General features: G+C 41.1%; 2 protein-coding genes across 5 annotated transcripts; both read left to right on the top strand.

Moving 5' to 3' along the window:
• Window positions 1-348: 348 nt before the first annotated feature.
• Window positions 349-6,638, top strand: LOC115677635 (uncharacterized). Of its 4 annotated transcripts, none has more exons than XM_030600824.2 (6): window positions 349-505; window positions 850-955; window positions 2,637-2,681; window positions 2,765-2,873; window positions 4,220-4,580; window positions 6,257-6,638. In XM_030600824.2, the coding sequence occupies exons 1-6, from the start codon at window positions 458-460 to the stop codon at window positions 6,437-6,439; spliced, it is 852 nt and encodes a 283-aa protein (XP_030456684.1). In that variant the 5' UTR covers window positions 349-457; the 3' UTR covers window positions 6,440-6,638. The 4 variants fall into 4 exon arrangements, with proteins under 4 accessions (XP_030456684.1, XP_056169696.1, XP_056169698.1 ...); XM_056313717.1 differs by lacking the exon at window positions 349-505 and adding an exon at window positions 521-672; XM_056313721.1 differs by lacking the exon at window positions 2,637-2,681.
• Window positions 6,639-19,715: 13,077 nt separating this feature from the next.
• On the top strand, window positions 19,716-21,577 carry LOC115677636 (uncharacterized). The gene is made up of 2 exons (XM_056313727.1): window positions 19,716-20,241; window positions 21,248-21,577. The coding sequence occupies exons 1-2, from the start codon at window positions 19,740-19,742 to the stop codon at window positions 21,286-21,288; spliced, it is 543 nt and encodes a 180-aa protein (XP_056169702.1). The 5' UTR covers window positions 19,716-19,739; the 3' UTR covers window positions 21,289-21,577.
• The last annotated feature ends 347 nt before the right edge of the window (window positions 21,578-21,924 follow it).

Genomic DNA, 21,924 nt, shown 5'->3' with positions numbered 1-21,924 from the left:
TTAACCCAATATGTAATATCATCATTGAAATTTTTATTTGTTCAATGTGGTCTCTAGACTGTATGAAATATTCAACGTTATCCTGCAATTAATTCAAGTTCAGAGACAACATTAAATATTTTCATACAATCCATGGACTAAATTAAACATGTATCAAAAGTCCATGGACCACATTGAATCAAAAAGTTAAAGTTTAGGGACGATATTGGACATTAGGCCAAAGTTCAGGATCATTCTTGTAATTATCCCTATCAAATATTGCCGATGGACGGGCTTGGGCCGTAATTTCGGCCCGACCCGGGGATCCGTCCGGGCCGGGCCGGCCCATGGATCGCCTGTACGTCGCCGCTAAAACAGGGGCGCATCAAACAGGATAAGCTGGAACTACGTGACCGGAGCAGACCCAGGGAAGGCGGCCGCCGGCGAATCCGAAGCGAACTTCTGCTCGCGACGAGCCATGGCGGAAGCTCTCATCGAGCTCGAGCAAGTTCTCAGGTCCAAAAAGGTACCGCCGGGGGGCCTTCCCCCTTTCCCTCTCCGATGCGTGTCGTCGCTTCATCCGTGTCTGGGTTCCGCAATTAGCGCCGGCAATCTGCCGACCCATGATGATTCCGCCGCCGATTGAGCTCGGGTTGAGAGCCGCGTTTGGCTTTCCGGATGTTTGAACCTAAAGTGCGTGTCGGGTTCCTGGGCTGTTCAGCGTCTGCTGTCGTGGGGGCGAATTCGTTTGGTTTTTTTTTTGAGCGTTTGCTTTGCTCGTGCCTGGTGGAGGAACGGGGAGTAGTGCATTGTGATGTGACTGGTGATTGTGTTGGTGGGTCAGTCTTGAATTCTAGTTTATCTGCTCAGGTGACGATGACTCTCGAGGAAGCCAAACTTCTGTCGGCGTGCAAGTCGAAAGCTTTGGACAATTTCGCTTATGGTATCGGGCTTACCTCCGGCATTGTATGGACAGGTTTGCATTTCGCCTCGGCTTATGATTCTTTTCGAGTTACTGTCGGACTCAAATTTAGATGCCCACATGGCATCTGTAGGCAAAAGATGTAGATTGCGCGAATTTGTATAGGTGATCACGGCATAAGTAATTAGATTTTTAAACAAATGGATGAATGAGGGCTCGGTCTTAGTTGTGATCCACCATTTTCAAAGTCACGACAGTTTGGGCTCGATCACTATCTCCTCCTTCACATCTTATCCAATCGCACGTGAGAGAGAAGGAAATGTGGGGGGAATAATAAGGACTTGCGGAAAGGCATCATCGATATGTTGATTGCGTATTCCTGAAACCCCGGATTTCAGGTAATAATCAACTGTAGTATATCTCTCAAATACAGAGTGCGGGTGCTTATGGTTGATACATGGCTGGCTATGCAGAGTAAGAGTGTGTCAGATTTGGATAGATATACCGGATGATTATCAATGCCGCTGTACACTGGACTGACTAACAGCAGCATGTCTATTTTAGAGCAACACTTTCAGTTTTTTTTGCTCCTTCCAGTCTTTGATTATTGTATAGTATATCAGATTGAAGACTATGGTATGAGACATTTGCAGATTTAGATTTTTGGTTTTACGTTATCACAGGAATTTCACATTGCAAATATGCCAATATCCTATTTAGAGAGAGTTTACTTCAGTGTATTGAAATGCCTTCTAATCATGCTTGTGTTGCTTGAATATATATGTCAATGCAACTTGGTCTCTGGTTAATTTTAGAACATATATGCTGTCATTTTAGTATCCTGCACTTGGCCTTGGTTATCCGAAAATCAATCTGTTCTGTGTTAAAACACCTACTAGCCAGCATTACTAGTCACTGCCCCGAGTTGAGTACTTCAAAGAAAGAAAAGATTCTCCAAAATTAGAAAAGACAATCATGTTCTTTGAGCCACTATCCTGAGGAACTCTAAATAGATTATAACCAAAAAGGTTTTTTGGGAAAGAATTTCACTTACTTTGTCTTTTTTTGTTTTGGCCCAACTCACATTGTCATTGAGCATTTCTACGTGATTTACACTGAGTTTTTATGGTTTCTAGGATTCTTCAATGAGTCTTGATGGTTCAGAATTTAGATTGTAGGTTCCCAATTGTTTTACTTTAGGAAAAAAAAGATTCATGTTAAGAGTGGCAGACCTAGGAAGAAAGTTCGGCAATGACTGTGGTGTGACTCTCTACTTTTTAGAGGCCGACCTGTTAGAGAATCAACAGAAGACAAAACTCTGCCATTGTTAGCAAAGTGACAACAGATTTAGTATTAATTTTTCATTAAGAATTGAAATGATAACCATTTGAAAATAAATGGGGCATGTGTCTTGTGAATAGCAAAGCCTAAGATAACTTATTACTTTGGTTAATATCTAGTGTGTGATATGAGAAAAAGCAATTTAGAGGGAGAGTAAGTTGCCATGTGGCCTTTCAAATCCCGAAAGCCCTATTCAAAGCCCTGAAAAGAGCTCTATGCGGGCTCTCTCTGCGTACAGGAAAATATCCAGTTTTCATGTCAAACAGGCTTTCTTGAGTGATTTCATGTTTCCTTTGTTAAGAAGGTAGTATAGGATTCTTGAGGGGCTCTATCCCCCGCTCTTCTCCTCTTTTCTTTCTATGGTAGTCTCTTGACGGTCAGCGCATTTCTGCAGCTACAGGGAGGTTAAATCATTTGCTACGTGTTAGCCTGTCAGTAGGTAAAGGGACTTCTCATGTTGATATTGATCATTTAGTTGATTGCTTTATTTTGACAGTAAATGTCACTTCATTTTCTGTGTAGGATCCGCTTTTGCCTGTGGAATATGGAGATTGTCTAAGTCATTAGATTCATGTGCTGACCATATTCTTGCACTACATGGCAGTCGGATGCAAGAGGAATTAGCAAATATGTAATTGCGCTCTGAAGATTTTTATGAATGCCATGCTGGGCTCTTCCGGTGTCTGCTCTACACTTACGCTTTTTTAATGTCACTAAAGACAATGTCAGGACCTGTGATTTCTGTTCTTAAGTGTGTACCGGAACCTAGCTGAGTGAGATTATTAGAAGTAACTACAGTCATGTTGCTGGTTTATCTCCCAATTTTCTAAAAATACAGTAGATGCACATGCTACATAATCAAGACGTAATGGTTTCTACTGTTGGGAGTGTAAGTATTTTTTTGTGAAATTTGGTTAAGAGCGTTCTAGCTTGTATTGGGACGTTCAAAGAGTTTCTGATTAACCTCTAAAATAATAAGCCTTCCTTTTCTTTATTTATAAGGTTTGATGACTATGTTGAAATTTTTTTGGTACATTTTATTGTGCTCTATAGTAAAACTCATGAGAAATGGTATCTTCATTCTTGGAAGACAAGAAAAGGCATGCAAAAGTGCTGCTTTATTGTCATATTTCTAGAAATTTGCAGTGTGGGGTCTTCAACACTATTTATCTATCCCTTTCTCTGCTGCCATAGTAATGCTACGTGGATTCCTTGTCAGTCATTGTAAAAGTCATTGTCGAGATGGACTGCTTTGGACTCACTAAGAAGTTTATCATAGTTGTGTATTATGTAAAAATCATGAATGGTTCGTTTGTTATGATGTTTGGCCTTTAGGTGATATCCTTAACAGCACACCAACCAAAGATTGAGATTTGTCTTAATCCTGAAGTCTTCATTGGTCACCATGGTTGGTCTTCGCGCATCTTAATCAAAGTTTTAAACTTGCATGCTCTGTCCTAGTGCACGTGCTCATTCACATGGCGACTCCATGCGCATGCACATGCAAAGGATTTGAGAATGCGCACTTCACGAAGATGTAATGCGCACCTGTTTATGTGTTGACGCAGGAACACACTAGCGTGAGCTTAATATTGAAACACTTGGTTATTTTCATCTTTGGTCGTTGATGGCATTTTAAGCCCTTCTTTCCCAGTTACTCTCAGATAGGCTAATATATAAATTGGAACTTCTACACGATCATGAGAATTTGAGGAATCACCAGAAGTATTGGTATGTGCAAAACATAGATGAATTACAGAAAGAGTCCTTCATCTGCGCTTTCAAATTCAATATCCATGTTTTTTGATCCCCACCATCCACCAATTGTACCAAATGTTGTAACTCCACATTTGTGATAAGATGGATTGTTCATGTTTGGTCCTTTGGCTTCAGTCAATAGACTTTATTTCATGTTATTTAGACTGGTGCATGCCTTCATAACCAGTCTCTTAAGTTTCATCATTTTATGTGCCACAGAATAGTGAGGAAATATCATCATGATCCAGGCAAAATGCGGCTTCTAGCGAGGCATTTCTATTCGGAGCAAGTATTTGACGATTCCACTTCGGATCAACCAAGGTTGAGGTGGCGTTACCGGAATAGTTATAGCGATGGGGTTGCTTATGGCCAGCAGACCCATGAAACTGACGTTCACAGTGGGAGGAGTCAACAGTTGCATGATTATGACTTCAACAGAAATATGGGGAAGAATTCCTACGGCAATCCCGAGAATGACTCCAAAACCAACTCAGTTGACTTCCCAAGCGACTCTGACATTGAAAGGGCAATAGAGTTGAAGCGCAATTCTCTGAGTAAAGCAACCGGCCTTTTTTCTCGGGTATTATTTTACCGCCTATTTCTGAGTGTAATTTTCAATAGCTTAAGGCACAATCCGTTTACTGTTAAGAAAGATTCCCTGATGCACATAAGTTTTGATTATAGAAAATCTCTATCAATTAAGCTTGTCTAAGTTCTGCCTCCACAGTGTAGGAGAAGATCCTGGGCAAATTAGTTTCAATGGCAGAAAAAACATAATCGAAAGCTTGTGTTATCAATACAGGATTATAGAAGTAAGACAGTAATACTGTGAGCCCATATTGCATTATTTGCACTGGTTTATATAAAGAAAAACCCAAATAATATAAATTGATCACCTTTTTGAGTTGAGAGTCATTTTCTGTATTGAAAAGTCAACTTCAGTGCGATCCGATTTAACTGAAATACCAGCCACCAAGAAGTTTGCATAGGCCTTTTCTGCCTACTATCCTGCATACAAGAACATACTACCTAGGGGTGAGCATGGTTTCAAGTCGAACGTGGAACCTAAGAACCGAACCGATGGAAATATGTTGGTTCCAGGTTCCAAGATATGCGGGGTAGGTTCCAGGTTCCAAAAATTGGGGAACCTTTCGACGGGCAGGTTCTAGGTTTTAGGTACTGAAACTTAAAACAAGTTTTTGTGTTTTTCTTAGTTTATGTCTTTGCGTGATCTTGCAGTATTTCACGACGTCTGATGATGAGTGTATAATTTGAAATCACTAGTCTGAGCTTCTTTTTTATGACTGGGAATTTTACTTTGTTAATATTTCATATTTTTCGTGTGTCTAAATATAAGTTATGGTAAGTGGATTGTTACGGCAATTGGTGATCATTAAAGATAATGATTCACTGCAATTGTTCAATTAATCATCCAGGTGGAACCTAGGTAGAACTTGTAACCGACCTTGGAACCTATGACAGGGTAGGTTTCAAGTTCCAAGATATGTAGGATAGGTTCCAGGTTCTAAAAATGAGGAACCTGTTCCCATGGGTAGGTTCCAGGTTTTAGGTGGAACCTATACGGAACCTGGAACTGTTCACCCCTAATACTACCCTCAATTCCATGAATTATCAATTATGTGACAGATATCTTGTAATGACCACAACTAGTTTGCGGTGGGCTGCTCCATTGGACACTATGCAAGTAAACACTTCCCCCCCGCCCCCTTAAAAAACGATAAAAATCTAATCTCAGTGAATGCAGGATTTGTATAAAAACATTGATGGTGACGGTTGCTTCCTTATGGTAAGCGAAATGGCTTGTTTCATCTCCTAGCGGTTGCAATTAGTCAATACAAAATGGTGTGTTTAAGGGAAATCTGCTTTCAGCAGCCTTGTTTTACTGACATGAATCAGTCAGAACATCACCGCAGTTCATTCCTCCATGACACCGAATCTTTATGTCTATGCCATTTAGACCTCCCTGTCCATTACCATTAACATGAATCTTTAGCTTTTGAGCCTCTCCGAATGTTATATATCGCCATGTCAAGATGACGAGTAACAGTTGCTTGTTTTGTTAACAATTATATATTAGCGATGCTTCACGCGCTGTACGGAGTTTGAGATTTGATAGCGTTTATCTGCTCTTAATACGACACTATCATTTCGTGGACTAAATTTTGAGAAGTTCTTTGCTTCTTCCCTAGTATATTCATTTTATGGTTAATATTGGTCCAACTCATCTCATTATAGGCGAGCTATGGAGTTGACGTGATGGGCGACCCCCTTGATTGTATTTTTGGAGGTATGATGACAGAAGAGGAGATTCGTCATCCAGTTACCTCAAGTGGGACAAATAAAGTTCCTCCACAAAGCCACAGAAGATTGAGGCGTAGGCGTCGAATGCGACAGCCGGAGGTTTCTCTTAATACTTAGCCTGATGCATCTTTGTGCTGTCTGTAGTCTAGGAGAGGTTTAAGATGTAGATGCTTTTAAGCTTTTGAAGTTTCTAGATGAGCACATGACCTTCAGCATGTGGAAGGACTTAATAATTTCATGGGTAATTTTTTAATTGACCTGGAGTTGCTAGGTTGCTGGGCTATACAGCAACTGGCGGTCGCTCTTCCCTTTCCAATTTCAGTTCCTAATGTTGGTTGGATCTGTGTTTTACTAAATCACCTCGACTAAACAACTGATGGACCTGATGGCCAGATTAAGAAGATTTTTCAAGTCAAGTAACTGCTTAAACCAGTCCTTTGTTTGAAAAGGATTGTTAGCATTATCCTGGGAAGAATTGGATTGATTCATTTGATGAACATAGTTTTTCTTTTTGCCCCCTTTGACCGTCTTTCCTTTTCTGTTTTTCCCCCCGCTTCACCTCTTCCACCTTATTCTATGGCCTGAAGTGTTGCTCTTTTCGCCTACCCAACTCACCACTTGATGTTCCAAGCCCATTGTCTAGGGTCATTTAGCCGAGCATGTTCTTTGCTTTTCTCGGTGACTCCTTGGCTCGATCACACACCGCTGTGTGGTTCATCCTTTCAGCTGGTTTGGCTTGCCAAAAGGAAGCAGTCTGAAAAATAGATTGGGTTACTCTAGTGGAATAAGTTTTCCATTAGGAAGGGAGTGCCTATGGCTTTGCTTTGTGGCCATTGACCTGTGGCTTAGTGGAAACCCTCTAGCTATTCTACTGATTGATCAATGAATGATAGTGGTTCCTTTCGACCAAGCATGCATGGGTCATGCCGTGTCCTTTTCAAGCTTTAGAGTTCTTTTAACCAAGTGTGCTTTTACTTTCCTCACGCAACATTCATTGCTGACCAACTTTGTTCTATAGAACGATGCGTCTTAGAACGTGTGGGGACAACGATCGACTCATCTAAACCTCCAACAATGTTCTAATTCGTGTTGCCTAGCACATAAACGAAGACGAAACCGTTTACTCAGCATCCCTATCACGTATTGTTCGGTCACGGCGGAGAAAAAGGTGGTCCTCGGTAGTTTATCGATGCGGTTCGGATTATTCTGCATGAGCACGAGAGGCGCACATCGCAAGTAAAAAGGGGTTGCTGTCTTTGTCCTCACGAAGACCCCACCTCACGCGTTAGGCGTATAGAAGTGAGGTCTTTGTTCTTTCTATGATAATTTATCCTCGTTTTTGGTTGGTTTTGTCTTGGGTTTATGCTTCGTGTCTTTTCTGGGAAACATCCTCGCAGCTTCTTCACTCATGGGGGACTGCACGTACCGATCGTTGTCGAGCGAGGGAACAGTGAACGTGGCCGCTCGCGTTCCGTAATCACCAGGAACTCTCCACGTAGCATTTGAACAGAAGCTATGGAAGTGCTGTCTCTTTCGGCTTGCAGATGTCAATAATTCGCCCCCCACGTTGTATGCAAGCGTTTTTGCTTTGCTTACGGCTCTCGTGGGAGTTTTGCATTCGCCACCACACCCACGGATTCACGAGTAACATAGGCAAACAGTGACGAGCGATAAGTTTTTTGACTTTTGGGCAATAGCAAATGCGGTCACGAGGTGTCCTCGTGACCCTCAAATCCTGCATCGGATGGTCATCACCTTGTGTGGTTGTTCTGGATATTTCGTTTGGGGGCTTGATTGACGTGGACCGGGGCGGGTCGTTTGTAGATAATATTAGAGCATGATTCTCTCCAGTTGATATGTGTGGTATGGGACAAGCTAGGTTCATATCCGAATCTAACAAGAGCAAGAAGTCTCAAATAAAGTACGGCTCCCGGGCTTCTAAGATGATGGAGAAGATAGAATGTAGCCGACTACACATTGAAAGGGCAGCAGTACATTGACGAGTTGGTATAAAGAAGTTTGCAACACCCCCAAAATCCCATGTCGGGATCGTTCCAGGGGGGGAGGAGGCTCGGTTTACATGGATCGGGCCGGATTGTCGGGATCACGGAACCCGTTGGGCACCGCGTTTCCACGACATGGTTCTTTTTGGGCTCCACGACAATCTCGTGCGAAAACATCTATCGTGTCGATGCGGATCGATCGTACCCGGAACTCGGGCACCGATGTCCCCATCAAAAAGCTATTATTGCTCCACTTTGCCCCGATCTATCATCCACCACCCTGGTTCACAAATCGCCGTGGATACTGACAAAAAGTCTGAAACATAGAGCAACGTAAGCCAAGCCAAATGTGTCTTTTCCCGGTAGAAAAGGAACAAAGTGACATCGCCATCATCAACAAGTTGATGGCGCAGTTTCACATTCACTCGTTAAAAGGGAGGGAGACCTTTGGCCAAGTTTTGTTACGCGCCGTTGGTTTCTTCCTCCAAAGAATTTACGCGTCTGATCGAAACTCGGTCAACCCAAACGTTAAAAAAATTGCCCAAACATAAAATACCTCGCCTTTTATTCCGCGAAAAGATAAATAATTTTAAAAATAACAATAAAAATATTTTTCACCGTGAGCAATAATTTATATTTAAATATTCCCGAGAACGATAAAAATCGTTCGTTTATTTTTATAAGCGATATGGACGATCATTTTTAGGAAAATGTTATCAAAATTATTCATTTTACGCGAAACGAACGGTGTTATTTTGGGATGAAAGGGACCATTTTCCCTTTCTCGGGTTAATAATCACAATTATATAATGGATTCGAAGCGTGATTAAACTGAGAGTATATATTCCCATCGCAGTCGATAATTCAATGATTCGCGTACTCGCGGTTTGTGAGCGATAGAGTCTTAAAGACTATTTAGTCCCACGTGCGTTGCCAGCGCTTTTAATTGCTTGCGGTTTTTGTTGGTGCGGTTCGTAAAATAGTCAAAGGCATGCGCAGAAGAGCAACTTGCTTGCAATAATTTGATCAGTTCTATTTTCAATCAGTATAATAAGTCGCTTTGATTTTCTTTCTTTTTTTAGTCATTTAAATTGACATATAAACGCACAAATGTACGGCCGCATGACACCCGCTCAAAAATCAAATACCTTTAGCCTGGTCATCTTAATTTTTTTTTTTGGTTAATACCATGAAAAATCGCAAACCGTTACAACTGTGATAAATTTATCCCAAATTGGTACATTGACGAAATTTCACCCTCTATTAAATTAGATTAATATCACGAAAAGCCACAAATCAGTACACTTGTGACAAATAGAGGGTATGATAGAATTCTCTAGGGAGAAGACAAATTCAAGCATTTAGGTGATATGCTTAATTGGTTCAAACCATTAGGAGCGTGGAAATGCATGTTTCAGGAACAACTTAGAGCGTGTCGACCTAATCCGGAGTGTCATCAAACTCAGAATTTTGACAGTAAAATTTAATGGAAACTAACGGAGGGTAAATTTATCACAGATGTACCAGTTTGAGGTTTTTGGTGGTCAAAAAATTAGTTTGAAGTAAAAGTATCATAGGTATACCAATTTAGGATTTTTCGTGATTTTAACCATTATTTTGTGATAATATCTTAATTTTAGTTTACGCTGTCGTTTTCGTGTTAAGCACATTCCAGAAAGGAGAAGAAAAAAAGAATTTGATTGATGGGAGATTTTGCAAGAATTGTATGGAGTCGAAGGCCTCAGCTCTTCCAAAAGCAAAGAATCTTATCAATAATTGGGAAATTGTAAGAGAAGAAATGCCCTCCCTTTTTTTTATTATTATTATTGGTGAGTTGCCCCATTGTGCACGAAATTTATATTTTTAAGTCGCTATTTTTCTTGCAAATTGGGGTTTCACATATTTTAAGTCACTAAAATCTGAATATTCACTTTAAGGTTTACTTCCAAACAGGGTCTTTCTTTTTCTTTTTTTTATTAAATGGCGATGGATTCCGCGTGCTGCTCAAGTGCTCATAAACTTATGGTCGCTTCAGGTAGCTTTTTTAACGAGTAAATGTATTTCGATACTAAGGTTTATGTATTATGATTAGGTCGTGACTCTCTGTGCCGTCGGTCCAATTAAAGAAAAAATCTCGATAGTAAACTTGTTTACCGTATTCACATGTATTATATATAATTTAATGGTCGATTCACAGGTAACTTATTAATTTTTTGTCACGCACGTAGTATATAGCACCTTGCATTATTTACTATCAGTGATGCAGATGTACAAAAAAATATTCACAAAATAACTCCTATAATTAAGGGACATCACTCATTTTTCCCCCCGAAGTGTTCTAATTACAATATTTTACAATTATTGAATCCACATACAAATGGGTACCTTAATAAGTACACATAATCTCTCACATATTTTAATATTAAAATATGAATAATTTCTATCTAACAACAATCTTATATAATTTCTCCATATATAGATATATTTATATAATTAATAATTTCTCCATTGTCTAATCATTCAAAAATTAAGTAATAAAGTAGTTTTGCTCAATTTTGCAAATATCAGTTCTTTTGTGTAAATGCAATGTTTGTGCACATTTGAGGCCAATGATGATGGCCAGTGTCCTATTTTACCGTACATGTAATTCACAAGATAATGCATTAACATCGTGGGTAGACTTAGGCTCCGTTTGTTTTGCAAAAAATAAATGAATTGAAAAATATTTTCCTAAAAATGATCATTAATGTCGCTTGAAATTATTAATTAATGAAAAATGCTTTCGCTATCGACAATAATTTATGTTTAAACATTTTCATGGACAATGAAAAGATTTTTTGGTTAATTCATTTTTGTAAGCAGTACAAGCAATCATTTTTTGAGAAAATATTTTTCAAATCATTTATTTTCTGCGAATTAACAAACGGAATTTTATAGTGATTTTCAAATAAGTAGAAATGTAACACCAAGTGGTGTAAGAAAATTTAATTAGCTCAAGCTTAGTTAGATTTCAATGTTGTGCTTTCAAGAACACCATGCTAGTTTGTTTAATCATTAATATTTTCCCAAAATAAAAATTAATCCATCCACCAGTTTCTCTTTTCAAAATTAAATTTCTTGGAAAATTTTGTCATTTATCTCCTAATGTCCTGTCATATAGGGGCAGCTGCACACTACGTTATGTACTTTCAGAAATAGTGCTTTACATTTTCTATATATATATATATTGTAATTTGTATGCTAGTTGAATCACGGAAAGATTACCCAATCTATCCTAGACTTATTATACGGATGACAATTCAGTCATAATCTGTTCAGCTTGCTAATTTAGTCCTAAACCTTTGCGCGAATTTTCAATATAGTGCTTCCAATTAATTTTCATCGGAAATCACCGACGTGACGGCCTATTTATCTCCTGCAGTCCTATGTAACACATCGCCACAACAGTGATTTTCAACAAAATTAGCCGGAAGGATTCCATTTGAATTTTGGCCAAATGTAAAGGACTAAAAAACATAAATTGAAAAGTTTAGGACTGAATTGACATATGTATAATAAATTTAGGACAAATCGGACAATTTCCCCATCCAATCTCCATTGTTTTAATACCACTATGTTTTGACCAAAAAAAAAATACCACTATGTAGACTGCAGCACATACATTAATTTGTTACAGAGAATTTCATCATGATTTATAGCATGAACAAAAAAATTTGCTCTTTGCATTTTTTTCGAGAAAATTGTTCAAAAAGTCATAAACTATAAAACAACAGCCAGTTCATTTAATGAATTGCCAATATAGTCCTTTTAACTAATTTTGGCAGGAAACCACTACGTGGCAGTCCAGTCAGCGCTGACCATCATAACTGGCACATCTGACGCATAATTTTTTGAATTTCTTTAAAAAAATTTCCTAATTTTTATTAATTTTATTAATATTTTTCTTTTCTTTATTTTTTCTTCACAAGCCGGCGAGGCCGCCGACCACTGGCCGAGGGCCAGTAACCTTCGTCAGCCAATGGGTAAGGGTCGGGCAAGGGTGCTAGGAAGAAAAAAAGAAAAGAAAGAAAAGAAAAAAATCAATAAAGATCAATAAAAAATTTGGAAAACTTAGTCTAAAAATATAAAATGATTGTTAACGTCAGTGCCAACTATGTCACGTAGGACTGCCAGAGCTAACTGAATCGGCACGTTAGTGATTTCCGTTTGAAATTAGGAGGAATGATTATATTGGCAATTCGTTAGAATGTTTATTACTAAATTGGCAAATCACCAAAATGTTTAAGACTAGATTGGCACAATTGAAAGGTTTAAAACTAAATTGGCCGTCATACAATAGATTTAGGACTTTTTTGATAATTTTTCCTATTTTTGGCCAAAACTAATATGTCATTAAATAGAGGATTTTCACAAATAACCTCATACACTTGCATAACAAGAGGATTTTGGTCCCGTGATTTCAAAAGCAAATGATTTGAAAAATGTTTTTCTAGAAATGATCAGTTGAACTGTTTTACAAATCATTTCTTTTTCGAACGTTGAAATTTTTTTCGTTTGTTCATTTTTTTAAGCGATATGGGTTATCATTTTTAGGAAAATATTTTTCAAATTATTTTCGCAAAACAAACAAAAATATTTTTAGAGAAAAAATCCCTTTCCCTTCTCGAGTTGATAATTACAATTATTTAATTATTCATAAATCTGAACCGTAATAAAATCAAAAGTATATATTCTCGTCGTAGTCGATAATTCAATTATTCGCATTCGGGAGATTCGTGAGCGATCGAGACTAGACTATTTAAGCCTACATGCATTGTCAGCGCTTCTAATTGCTTACGTTTTTCTTGGGGCAGTTTGTAAAAAGTCAGAAGACATACGCAGAATAGCAATCTGCTGGCAATAATTTGATCAAATTCTATTTTAAATTAGTATAATAATTCGCTTTGATTTTCATTTTTTAATCACGTAATTGATATATAAACTCCTAATTGTACGGCTGCATGACACCCACTCAAATAAAGGGAAAATTCCAATTTGGGGTCCCAAGTGGACTTCGTGCTAAATTAGTACCCAAAGTCCCCAAAAAGTGTCAAATAAGGGTCTGGATCGCCGGCCGGCCAAAATACCCGCCGGCCGGCGATCCCGCGACTGTTCCGGCGAACGGAAACAGTGTTTTTATTTATTTTTTTTTTTTCTTTTCCTTTTCCTCTTTTTTTTTTCTCCTTTCCCTCCGCCGGGCATTGCCGGGGCCGGCGGAGGTCGCTGGCCTCAGGCGGAGGCAGGCCCTGGCCGGCAAGGGCGACCCGGGCCCGGCGAGGGTCGCCCTCGCCGCGCCGAGCGAGGGCCGCCCTCGCCCGCCCGGCCGGGCGAGGCGACCCGCGCATCCGGCAGAGCAACCCTCGCCGGATCCGGCAGGGCGGCCGCCAAGGGCCGGGCGGGCGAGGCGACCCTCGCGGATCCGGCGAGAGCATCCCTTGCCGGATCTGGGCGAGGGCGGCCCTCGCCCGCCCAGCCCAGCGAGGGCGGCCTCGCCTCGCCGGCGACCCAGGGCCGAGCGAGGGTCGCCCGACGCCGGCGAGGGCGAGGGCCGCCCTCGCTTGGGCCGGGCGGGCGAGGGCGACCTCGCCCGACCCTGGGTCCCCCTCGCCGGCCAGGGCCGCCTCCGCCTGAGGCCGGCGACCTCCGCCGGCCCCGGCAATGGCCGGCGGAGGGAAAGGAGAAAAAAAAAAGAGGAAAAGGAAAAGAAAAAAACAGAAAAAAGAAAAAAATATATATAAAAACACTGTTTCCGTCACGGAACAAGCCACTGGATCGCCGGCCTGGCGAGTATTTTGGCCTCCGGCGACCTGCACTTTATTTGACACTTTTGGGGACTTCGGGTATCAATTTGGTACTAAGTCCACTCGGGACCCCAAATTGAGAAAATGGCCCCACTTTGAACCCCAAATTGGAATTTTCCCAAAAATCAAATACCTTTAGCCAGAGACTTTTAGTCATCTTAATCTTAATTTACGCCGTCGTTTTCGTGTCAAGCACCTTCCGAAAAGGAGAACCAAAGAAGGGAATTTTGATTGAACGGGAGAGTTTGCGACAATTGTATGGAGTCAAAACAAAAGAGGGGAATTTCGATTGAACGGAAGAGTTTGCGACAATTGTATGGAGTCGAAAGCCTCAGCTATTCAAAAAAGCCAAGAATCTTATCGACAATTGGTAAATTGTAAGCGAAGAAATACCCTCTTTTTTTTTTTAATTATTATCGATGAGTTGTCCCACTATGCACGAAATTTATATTCTAATCACGTACTTTAAGTCGATAAATTTTCTTGCAAATCGGGGTTGCTGCATGCAAATATTAAATCGAAATATTCACTCTAGGGTTTACTTCCAAAGTGGGTTTTTTTTTTTATTGTTTTATATTGAATGGCTATGAATTGAATTCCACGTACACTTTGAATAACAAAAAAATCAAGGGTCCTCATGGTTTATTCTTTTACTTCAAGGTGGGATCACCATTAACGACGAGCATCGTGCGGACAAGGAGTATCCATAAGAATACACTACCATTCCGTTTGTTTTGTAAAAAAAAAAATATAATTAAAAAAATATTTTACTAATAAATTACTTATATTACTTGAAATAATAAGTTAATAAAAAATATTTTCGTTATCAATAACAATTTATGTCTAAATATTTTCTTGTACGATGAAAATGTTGCATGTTCTTTCATCTTTTTTTTTTTTGTAAGAGGATTATATACTTTTCAATACACAAGATACAACGGAGAGCCGAACACAAAAATCTCGTACCTAAGGCGACACAGGTGTCGCGATAGGTGCAAAGGTGTAGCGGCTAACTAAGGCTAGCAGGCGCTAAAAGTTCAACAGGAGCCCGATGGTTAAGAAGCACGAGCTGAACAGCTAACAAGCGGACTAAAGAGCCATAAAAGAACAAGCAACTTCAGAACGTCAAGAAAAAATAGAAGTCGGGATGTTCTTTCATCTTTGTAAGCAATATAAGCGATTATTTTTAAAAAATATAAATCATTCGTTTTCCGCAAAACAGACGCATCCTGAAAATGGTTATTACGAGACTGTATCGCCGAAATTGGATAGTTAACAAAATATCTTTCACTGAAATTCGTTCTATGGTTTTTATTAAGAGGAGATTGGAGCAATTCCGGATATGAATTGTATCAATGGAACACAAGGAACAAATACGCTTCAACGTAATTTAATCAACGATGAAGCCCAATGATATAAAACGCTTTGCCGGAATTTAATCAACAACAAAGTACAATAATAAAAATACAAAGTCGGAATTTAATCGACGGTAAGATATTTGAAATTACGACTAAAGTATGGGAATTGAATGATATTTGAATTGCGGAAAAGTAAAAATAAAGATAAATTTGCTAGAAAGTTGAATTCTTTGATGGATGGGAGAAGGGTTTTACGTGAATACACTTCGATATTTATAGCCTAACATAATCAATAACTGCTTATTATTTGAAATCTTTGAATATAACTTCTTTGCCACAATCTTAGGTTTCATAACTTCCTTATGAACTGTTATTACTTGAATCTTCTAGGGTAACTTTCTTGCCACGATCTCAGACTTAATAACTGCATGTAGTCCTTATCCGAAGCAATTTCATCTATCTTCAATACTTATCTTGAATAATAATCACATGGTTAAACCATTATCAATTAGTCTCTATCGTATATCGATACCAATAATTAGTCACTGGCATTCATGATTATCAGATAATCGTTAACCAATTGTCATCACATATCAATAGCAACACTTGATTATTGATATCCAGAAATCGATCAACATTTTCTTCTTGCCGATAGTTCCATCCATAATCGACCAAACTATACTCCCATCAACTAAGTTTGCCGATCATAGTCGAAAGTTGGTCATTTTTTGATGTGAACAGAGACTTGGGATATCAAAACCGTACCACCTAAAAAGCTTCCTCCCTGAATTGCTGACACCGGTTTTTCGTTCTTGCATTGAATTTTTCCCCATACTCCATTTGTCTGGTAAGGGTGTGGAAAAGACCTAGGAACCGCTTGGACCGCTCAAAACCGGATCGAATCGGTCAAGAACGGCAGGTCCCGATTTCAATAAATTGGAAGTGGTGAGTACCGGCCCAATTCTCGGTTTCAAGTTAGAACCACCCACCCGGTACGTACGTATGTACGTACATACATACATACATACATATTATAATTTTAAGCTTTTCCGCTCTCTCGCTCACCTCACTCCTCAGTCCTCTCAGCTCTCTCCATCTCTTGCTCTCATCTGCACTTGCTTTGTCTCTCGCTTTGGCTTCTCACACTAGCTGAGCTCTGTCTTGCCTCTCGATTCGCGGTCGCCTCACCTCTCAGCGAGTCTAGGATGTTTTTTTGTTGGGTTGTTTCGTTTCGCTGTTTCATTTGATTGTTGCACAGATTTCGCTCAATTGATTGTTTTTTTTTTCATACTTTAGATCTTATGTTTGTCTCATGCTTTGAGCAACTTCTAATGCATGTGAACTTGGGATGGAGTAGTTATTGTGAACATTTTAATGCCCAGATTTGGCTATTTTCAATTTGCTTACGGCTGCAGCATCTTTAGTTCATCAATGGTTTTGTGCAGCATCTTTAGAGGATTATTAAAACGACCGGTTCCATAGACCCACCAGGGAATCGGATCGGACTAGCGGTCTGGTTTTCGGGTGGGTCCATGAAACCATTGGGCAGTTTCTGGTTTCCATTTTATGGAACCGGTCCTTAGTGGACGGTTCTCAATTCTAGCTTGAGCAGTTTTCACCCTGGAACTGACCACCCATATTGTCTTCTACTAATTACTCAATGTCATGCCAGCAAAATGCCATGAAAACTGCACTTTCACGGTTAGATTAAGACAGTTATTGTTATTTATCTCTCCATCACGATTTACGGGGAAAAAGTGTCAAAAAAGTCATAAACCTTTTGCATTAGTGCCAATTCAGTCCTAAACCTTTTGCATTGGTGCCAATTCAGTCCTAAACTTTTTTTTTGTGCCAATTTAGTCCTAAACCTTTTTTTGGTGCCAATTAAGTCCTAAACCTTTTAAATTGATGTCAATTCAGTCCTAAACCTTTTGTTTTTTTGCCAATTTAGTCCTTCCGGTCAATTCTGACCGGAATTTGCTGAAGTGGACGCCTGCCGGCCGGTCACCGGCGCCGACGTGGACAACTTTAATAATATTTTAATATTTTTTTGAATTTTTTATTTTTTTTCCGTTTTTTTCTTTTTCTTTCACTTTTTTTTTTGGTCCCCCCTCCTTCCTCTGGCCGGTAGCCGGTCCGGCGACCGGCCAAAGGCTAGAGGCCGGCGAGCTCGACCTCGCCGGCCACTGGCGAGGGCGGCGGCCTCACCCGGCAAGGGCTAGCCTCACCTTGGTTGGGCGAGGCTCGACCTCGCCAGATCCGGCGAGGGCTCGAGCCTCGCCTTGGTCGGGCGAGGCTCGACCTCGCCGGATCCGGCGAGGTCGGGCCTCGCCCGACCATGGGGAGGCTCGAGCCCTCGCCGGAGGCCGCGGCGAGGCCCGACCTCGCCGGATCTGGTGAGGTCGGGCCTCGCCCGACCAAGGTGAGGCCGCCACCCTCGTCAGTGGCCGGCGAGGTCGAGCTCGCCAGCCAGAGGAAGGAGGGGGGACAAAAAAAATGTGAAAAAAAAGAAAAAAAGGAAAAAAAAAATTCAAAAAAATATTATTAAAGTTGTCCACGTCAGTGCCGGTGACCGGCCGCCGGCCGGCAGGCGTCCACGTCGGCAAATTCCGGTCAGAATTGACCGGAAGGACTAAATTGGCACAAAAACAAAAGGTTTAGGACTGAATTGACACCAATTTAAAAGGTTTAGGACTTAATTGGCACCAAAAAAACGTTTAGGACTAAATTGGCATCAATGCAAAAGGTTTAGGACTGAATTGGCACCAAAAAAAGGTTTAGGACTAAATTGGCACTAATGCAAAAGGTTTATGACTTTTTTGGTACTTTTCCCCGATTTACGGATATAATCATTTTGGATTGTTGTAGTGATTAGGTGTTTGGCCATTTTGCCTTAATAAGGGAGAAATTTTACATTGATCCTACCTAGCTAATGACACGATACCATAGCCCCTTCAAGATCAGGTTTCTATGCTATTGATGCTTAAGTATTACGTTTATCTTTATTCGCATATGATGCGTTTGGTTCACATAAAATTGGAAAATGCTTCTTCACGAAAATGCTTTTTAAAGAAAAACGATTATTTTTCATTTGTTTGGTGATACGTTGAAATTGTACGATCGAAAAGGTGTTCGTGTGTTTGAATCTCATTTTGGCTAATGAGTGTCGAAGAAAGTGAAGAAGTGAGCCTTTGTTAATAGACTCGTCATGTTTGTGAGGATGATTTTCTCCATTTTAAACACAGGATTCCATTTTTCCTAATTTCAATCGAGGAAGCGAATGTTTTTCAATAGACTCGTTATGTTCGCGAAAATGAGTCTCTCTATTTACAAATGGGAATTCCCATTCTCCTAATTGCAAGTATGGATATTTTCTTTAACCGTAAATTTTGAACAAACGCACTTTTGAACAAGTTATTTTAGATAAAAAAAAAAAAAAAACAAGTTATTGACTTGTGGGCGCGCGCCACGTGGCGCGCTCCCGGGGGAGGAACAACAATTCGAATTATAAAAAAACAACGGACCAAAAATTCGAAAACATATTTTTTGCCGGAAGAAACAAAAACACGCAGATAGCCAAGGAAACGGGAAAAACACAAGAAGATCCCCTTCCTCCTTCTTCATTTTTTCCACGGAAATTTCCAAGAATTGCAGGGGGGCAAACGGTAAAACCTCCCCCCCTTCCTTTCCACCTCCCCCTCTCCTCCCACTTCTTTTCCTTTATCACACTAGGAACAAACGACATCGCCATAACCGAACCCCCCCCCCCCCCCCCCACCCAAAAGAAGATTTCATCAAACGCCTCCCTCTCTCTCCCTCTCTCTCTCTCTCTATTCCTCACTCAAATCTTGCAGACAGAACAAAACCCAGATTGAGGAATAAGAATCATTCACTGTAAATCTCTCTTTCTCCCTGTGCATCTCTCACACACGCCTCTCTCCCTCCCTCCTCAGTCACCGGTGTTTCCATCTCTTCCCCCTCCCCCCTTCCTTCCTTTTCTTGGCCCCTTGCCTTTTGATGCTTTTACCCCCCTTTCCACTGCTCATCCCCATCAAGATTTGGATTCCCACCCACCCAATTATTCCTCCTCCTTCCGTCGATAACCCTCCCCCCCCCCCCCCTTCCCCTCCTCCTCCTCACCCACCACCCCAATCCATCGCTACCCACCTGAGCAGGAGCCCCACCCGCAGCAGCAAGAACCGCCGCCGCCGCCGCCATGAAGGTCCACCCCATGCCCAGCAAGAAGAGGAACATCACGGTCCAGTACGTGCCGAGGAGCGCCTCGATCGAGGGGCAGGCCCTCGTGGGCGTCGTCCACAAGAAGCTGCGGCGGCTCCCTCACATCTTCAGCCGCGTCCTGGAGCTGCCCTTCCGGGCGGACGCCGACGTGGAGGTGGAGGAAGGGCCCGGGTTCTTCCGCTTCGTGGCCGAGACCGACGGGATCTGCTCCGACGTCAGGGCCCACACGGTGGAGATCCACCCCGGGGTGACCAAGATCGTGGTGAGGCCCAACGGCTCGCTCGAGCTGCTGTCCCTGGACCAGCTGGAGCTCGACATGTGGCGGTTCCGCCTGCCCGAGTCGACCCGGCCGGAGCTCGCCAGCGCGGTGTGCGTCGACGGGGAGCTGATCGTGACGGTGCCCAAGGGCGGCGAGGAGGGGGAGGATGAGGAGTCGGTGGAGGGCGGCGGCGGCGGCGATGGGGATGTTTGGGGAGGAGGTAATGGAAATAGACTTGTAATTGTACAGTAAAATAAAATCTCTCTCTCTCTCTCTTCTTTTTTTTCTTTCTTTTTATGGAGTTCCCTTTTCTGCCCCTGTCTCAATGTTGTTGTTGGGGGGTGCTCTCCTTTTTAGTCTGCCAAGTTAGTTTTGACTTTTAGAGGTTGCTGATGGAGCTGAGCGCTCCGTGATGTTTCGTTCTGCTGAATTGAATGAAGATAAAAGAAAAAAAAAAAGGAAAAAATTATGAATGTTGCTCCTTCCCTTTATTCTGTTCATAATACAGTGTCATCTGATGATGATGGGTCAGTAGGTTTTCTGCTCTTTGTTGAGATGATCTCGGTTTCGGGTGTTAAATATTCGGAGTATGTGGTTCTCATCTCATGTGGGGTGGCATTGACTTTAGTTAGATTATATAGAGGGGATGGCCTTGCAGTGCAGTGCCCTTCCTGGGTTAGTTTATCTGCTACCTGACCAATCGGTTGCTCATACAGTTTCTTTTGTTGTAAAATAAGTGCAGACGGTTGGGAAAGCTTTGACTTAATCCGTGATGATTTGGTGCCCTTTAGGACCGCGTAACTCGGCTTCATCTTAATGTGAGTTTGTGGATGCACAATGTTTCGCTCGGTCGTGCCTGAAAGTGCTTGATGATTATGCATCCGATTGTTTTCGAGGGCTTTTCCCATTATATGTGTCTGGTGATAGATTCCGAGGATTTGGCAGGAACCTGTATGGCTAATGAGCAATTTATTCATTGTATATTTTCAAAAAGTGCTTTGATGCCCTGTAAAAAGAAAGGTGCTTTTAAAGCTGGAATATATGCTGAATGGTACATATCGAATGCTTGCGAGTGCAGTCTTTTTATCATTGACTGGAGTATATCAAAGGCACTTCTGTGGTGCACTTATGCTCATGTAGACCGGCGACAACTACATTCTCTCCTTAAAAAATTATATTATCCTAAGAATCTTTGAATCACTTGTGCATGTCTTTTCTTGAACCAGGAATGCTTCAAGTGATGCTTATCATATTCTATCTGAAATGAGTCCGAGTTGGTGCGTCACTTCAGTTAATAATATGCAGACTCACATTATCTTATAAGGCATCTATTGTATTGCTTATTAGTCTTCATTAGCATTTCTGCGGTTGATCACTGTGTCCAATTGGATCTTGACGGCAGGGGGAGTTATCCGACAAAACTTTAGCTACTTCTTTTAGGCCTCATGTAGGGAACGAAGTTTCGACAATCCTTACTTTGCAGCTGCTTAGTACTTAGAAGCTGCTGTTCTGGTTGTACAGCTAATTTGCAAATTTTTTGTATGGTTTTGTTTGCACTTGCGTGGCGTACACGAAGCTGTGTCTGTCGTTGTGCTCATGTCTATATGTTCATGTGAAGACAGAAGGTGTATGGACGATCCTTATGCTCCTCTTATTCCTGGTGTGGAATGATGTCCAACCCATTGGAAACCTTGGGATGTGGAATCTTGGTTTTGATTTGCTTGTCTATGTAATTGGGTTTCATGCATCGGTATTAAGGAGTTGAGATAATGACACAAATAGTCCTTGAACTTGAGCCCAATGTGCAATTTGGTCCATGAATTTTTAATTTGTTCAATATGGTCCTTGAACTTTAGCCCAATGCGCAATGTGGTCTTTGAACTTTAGCTACATGTTCAATATA

This window comes from Syzygium oleosum, unplaced genomic scaffold (assembly GCF_021117445.2).
Source record: "Syzygium oleosum isolate NSW1041296 unplaced genomic scaffold, Sole_v2.1 Sole_v2.01, whole genome shotgun sequence".
In the NCBI taxonomy this organism is placed as follows: domain Eukaryota; kingdom Viridiplantae; phylum Streptophyta; class Magnoliopsida; order Myrtales; family Myrtaceae; genus Syzygium; species Syzygium oleosum.
The sequence above is the reverse complement of the archived record's forward strand: the minus strand, read 5'-3'. Positions and strand labels throughout refer to the sequence as shown.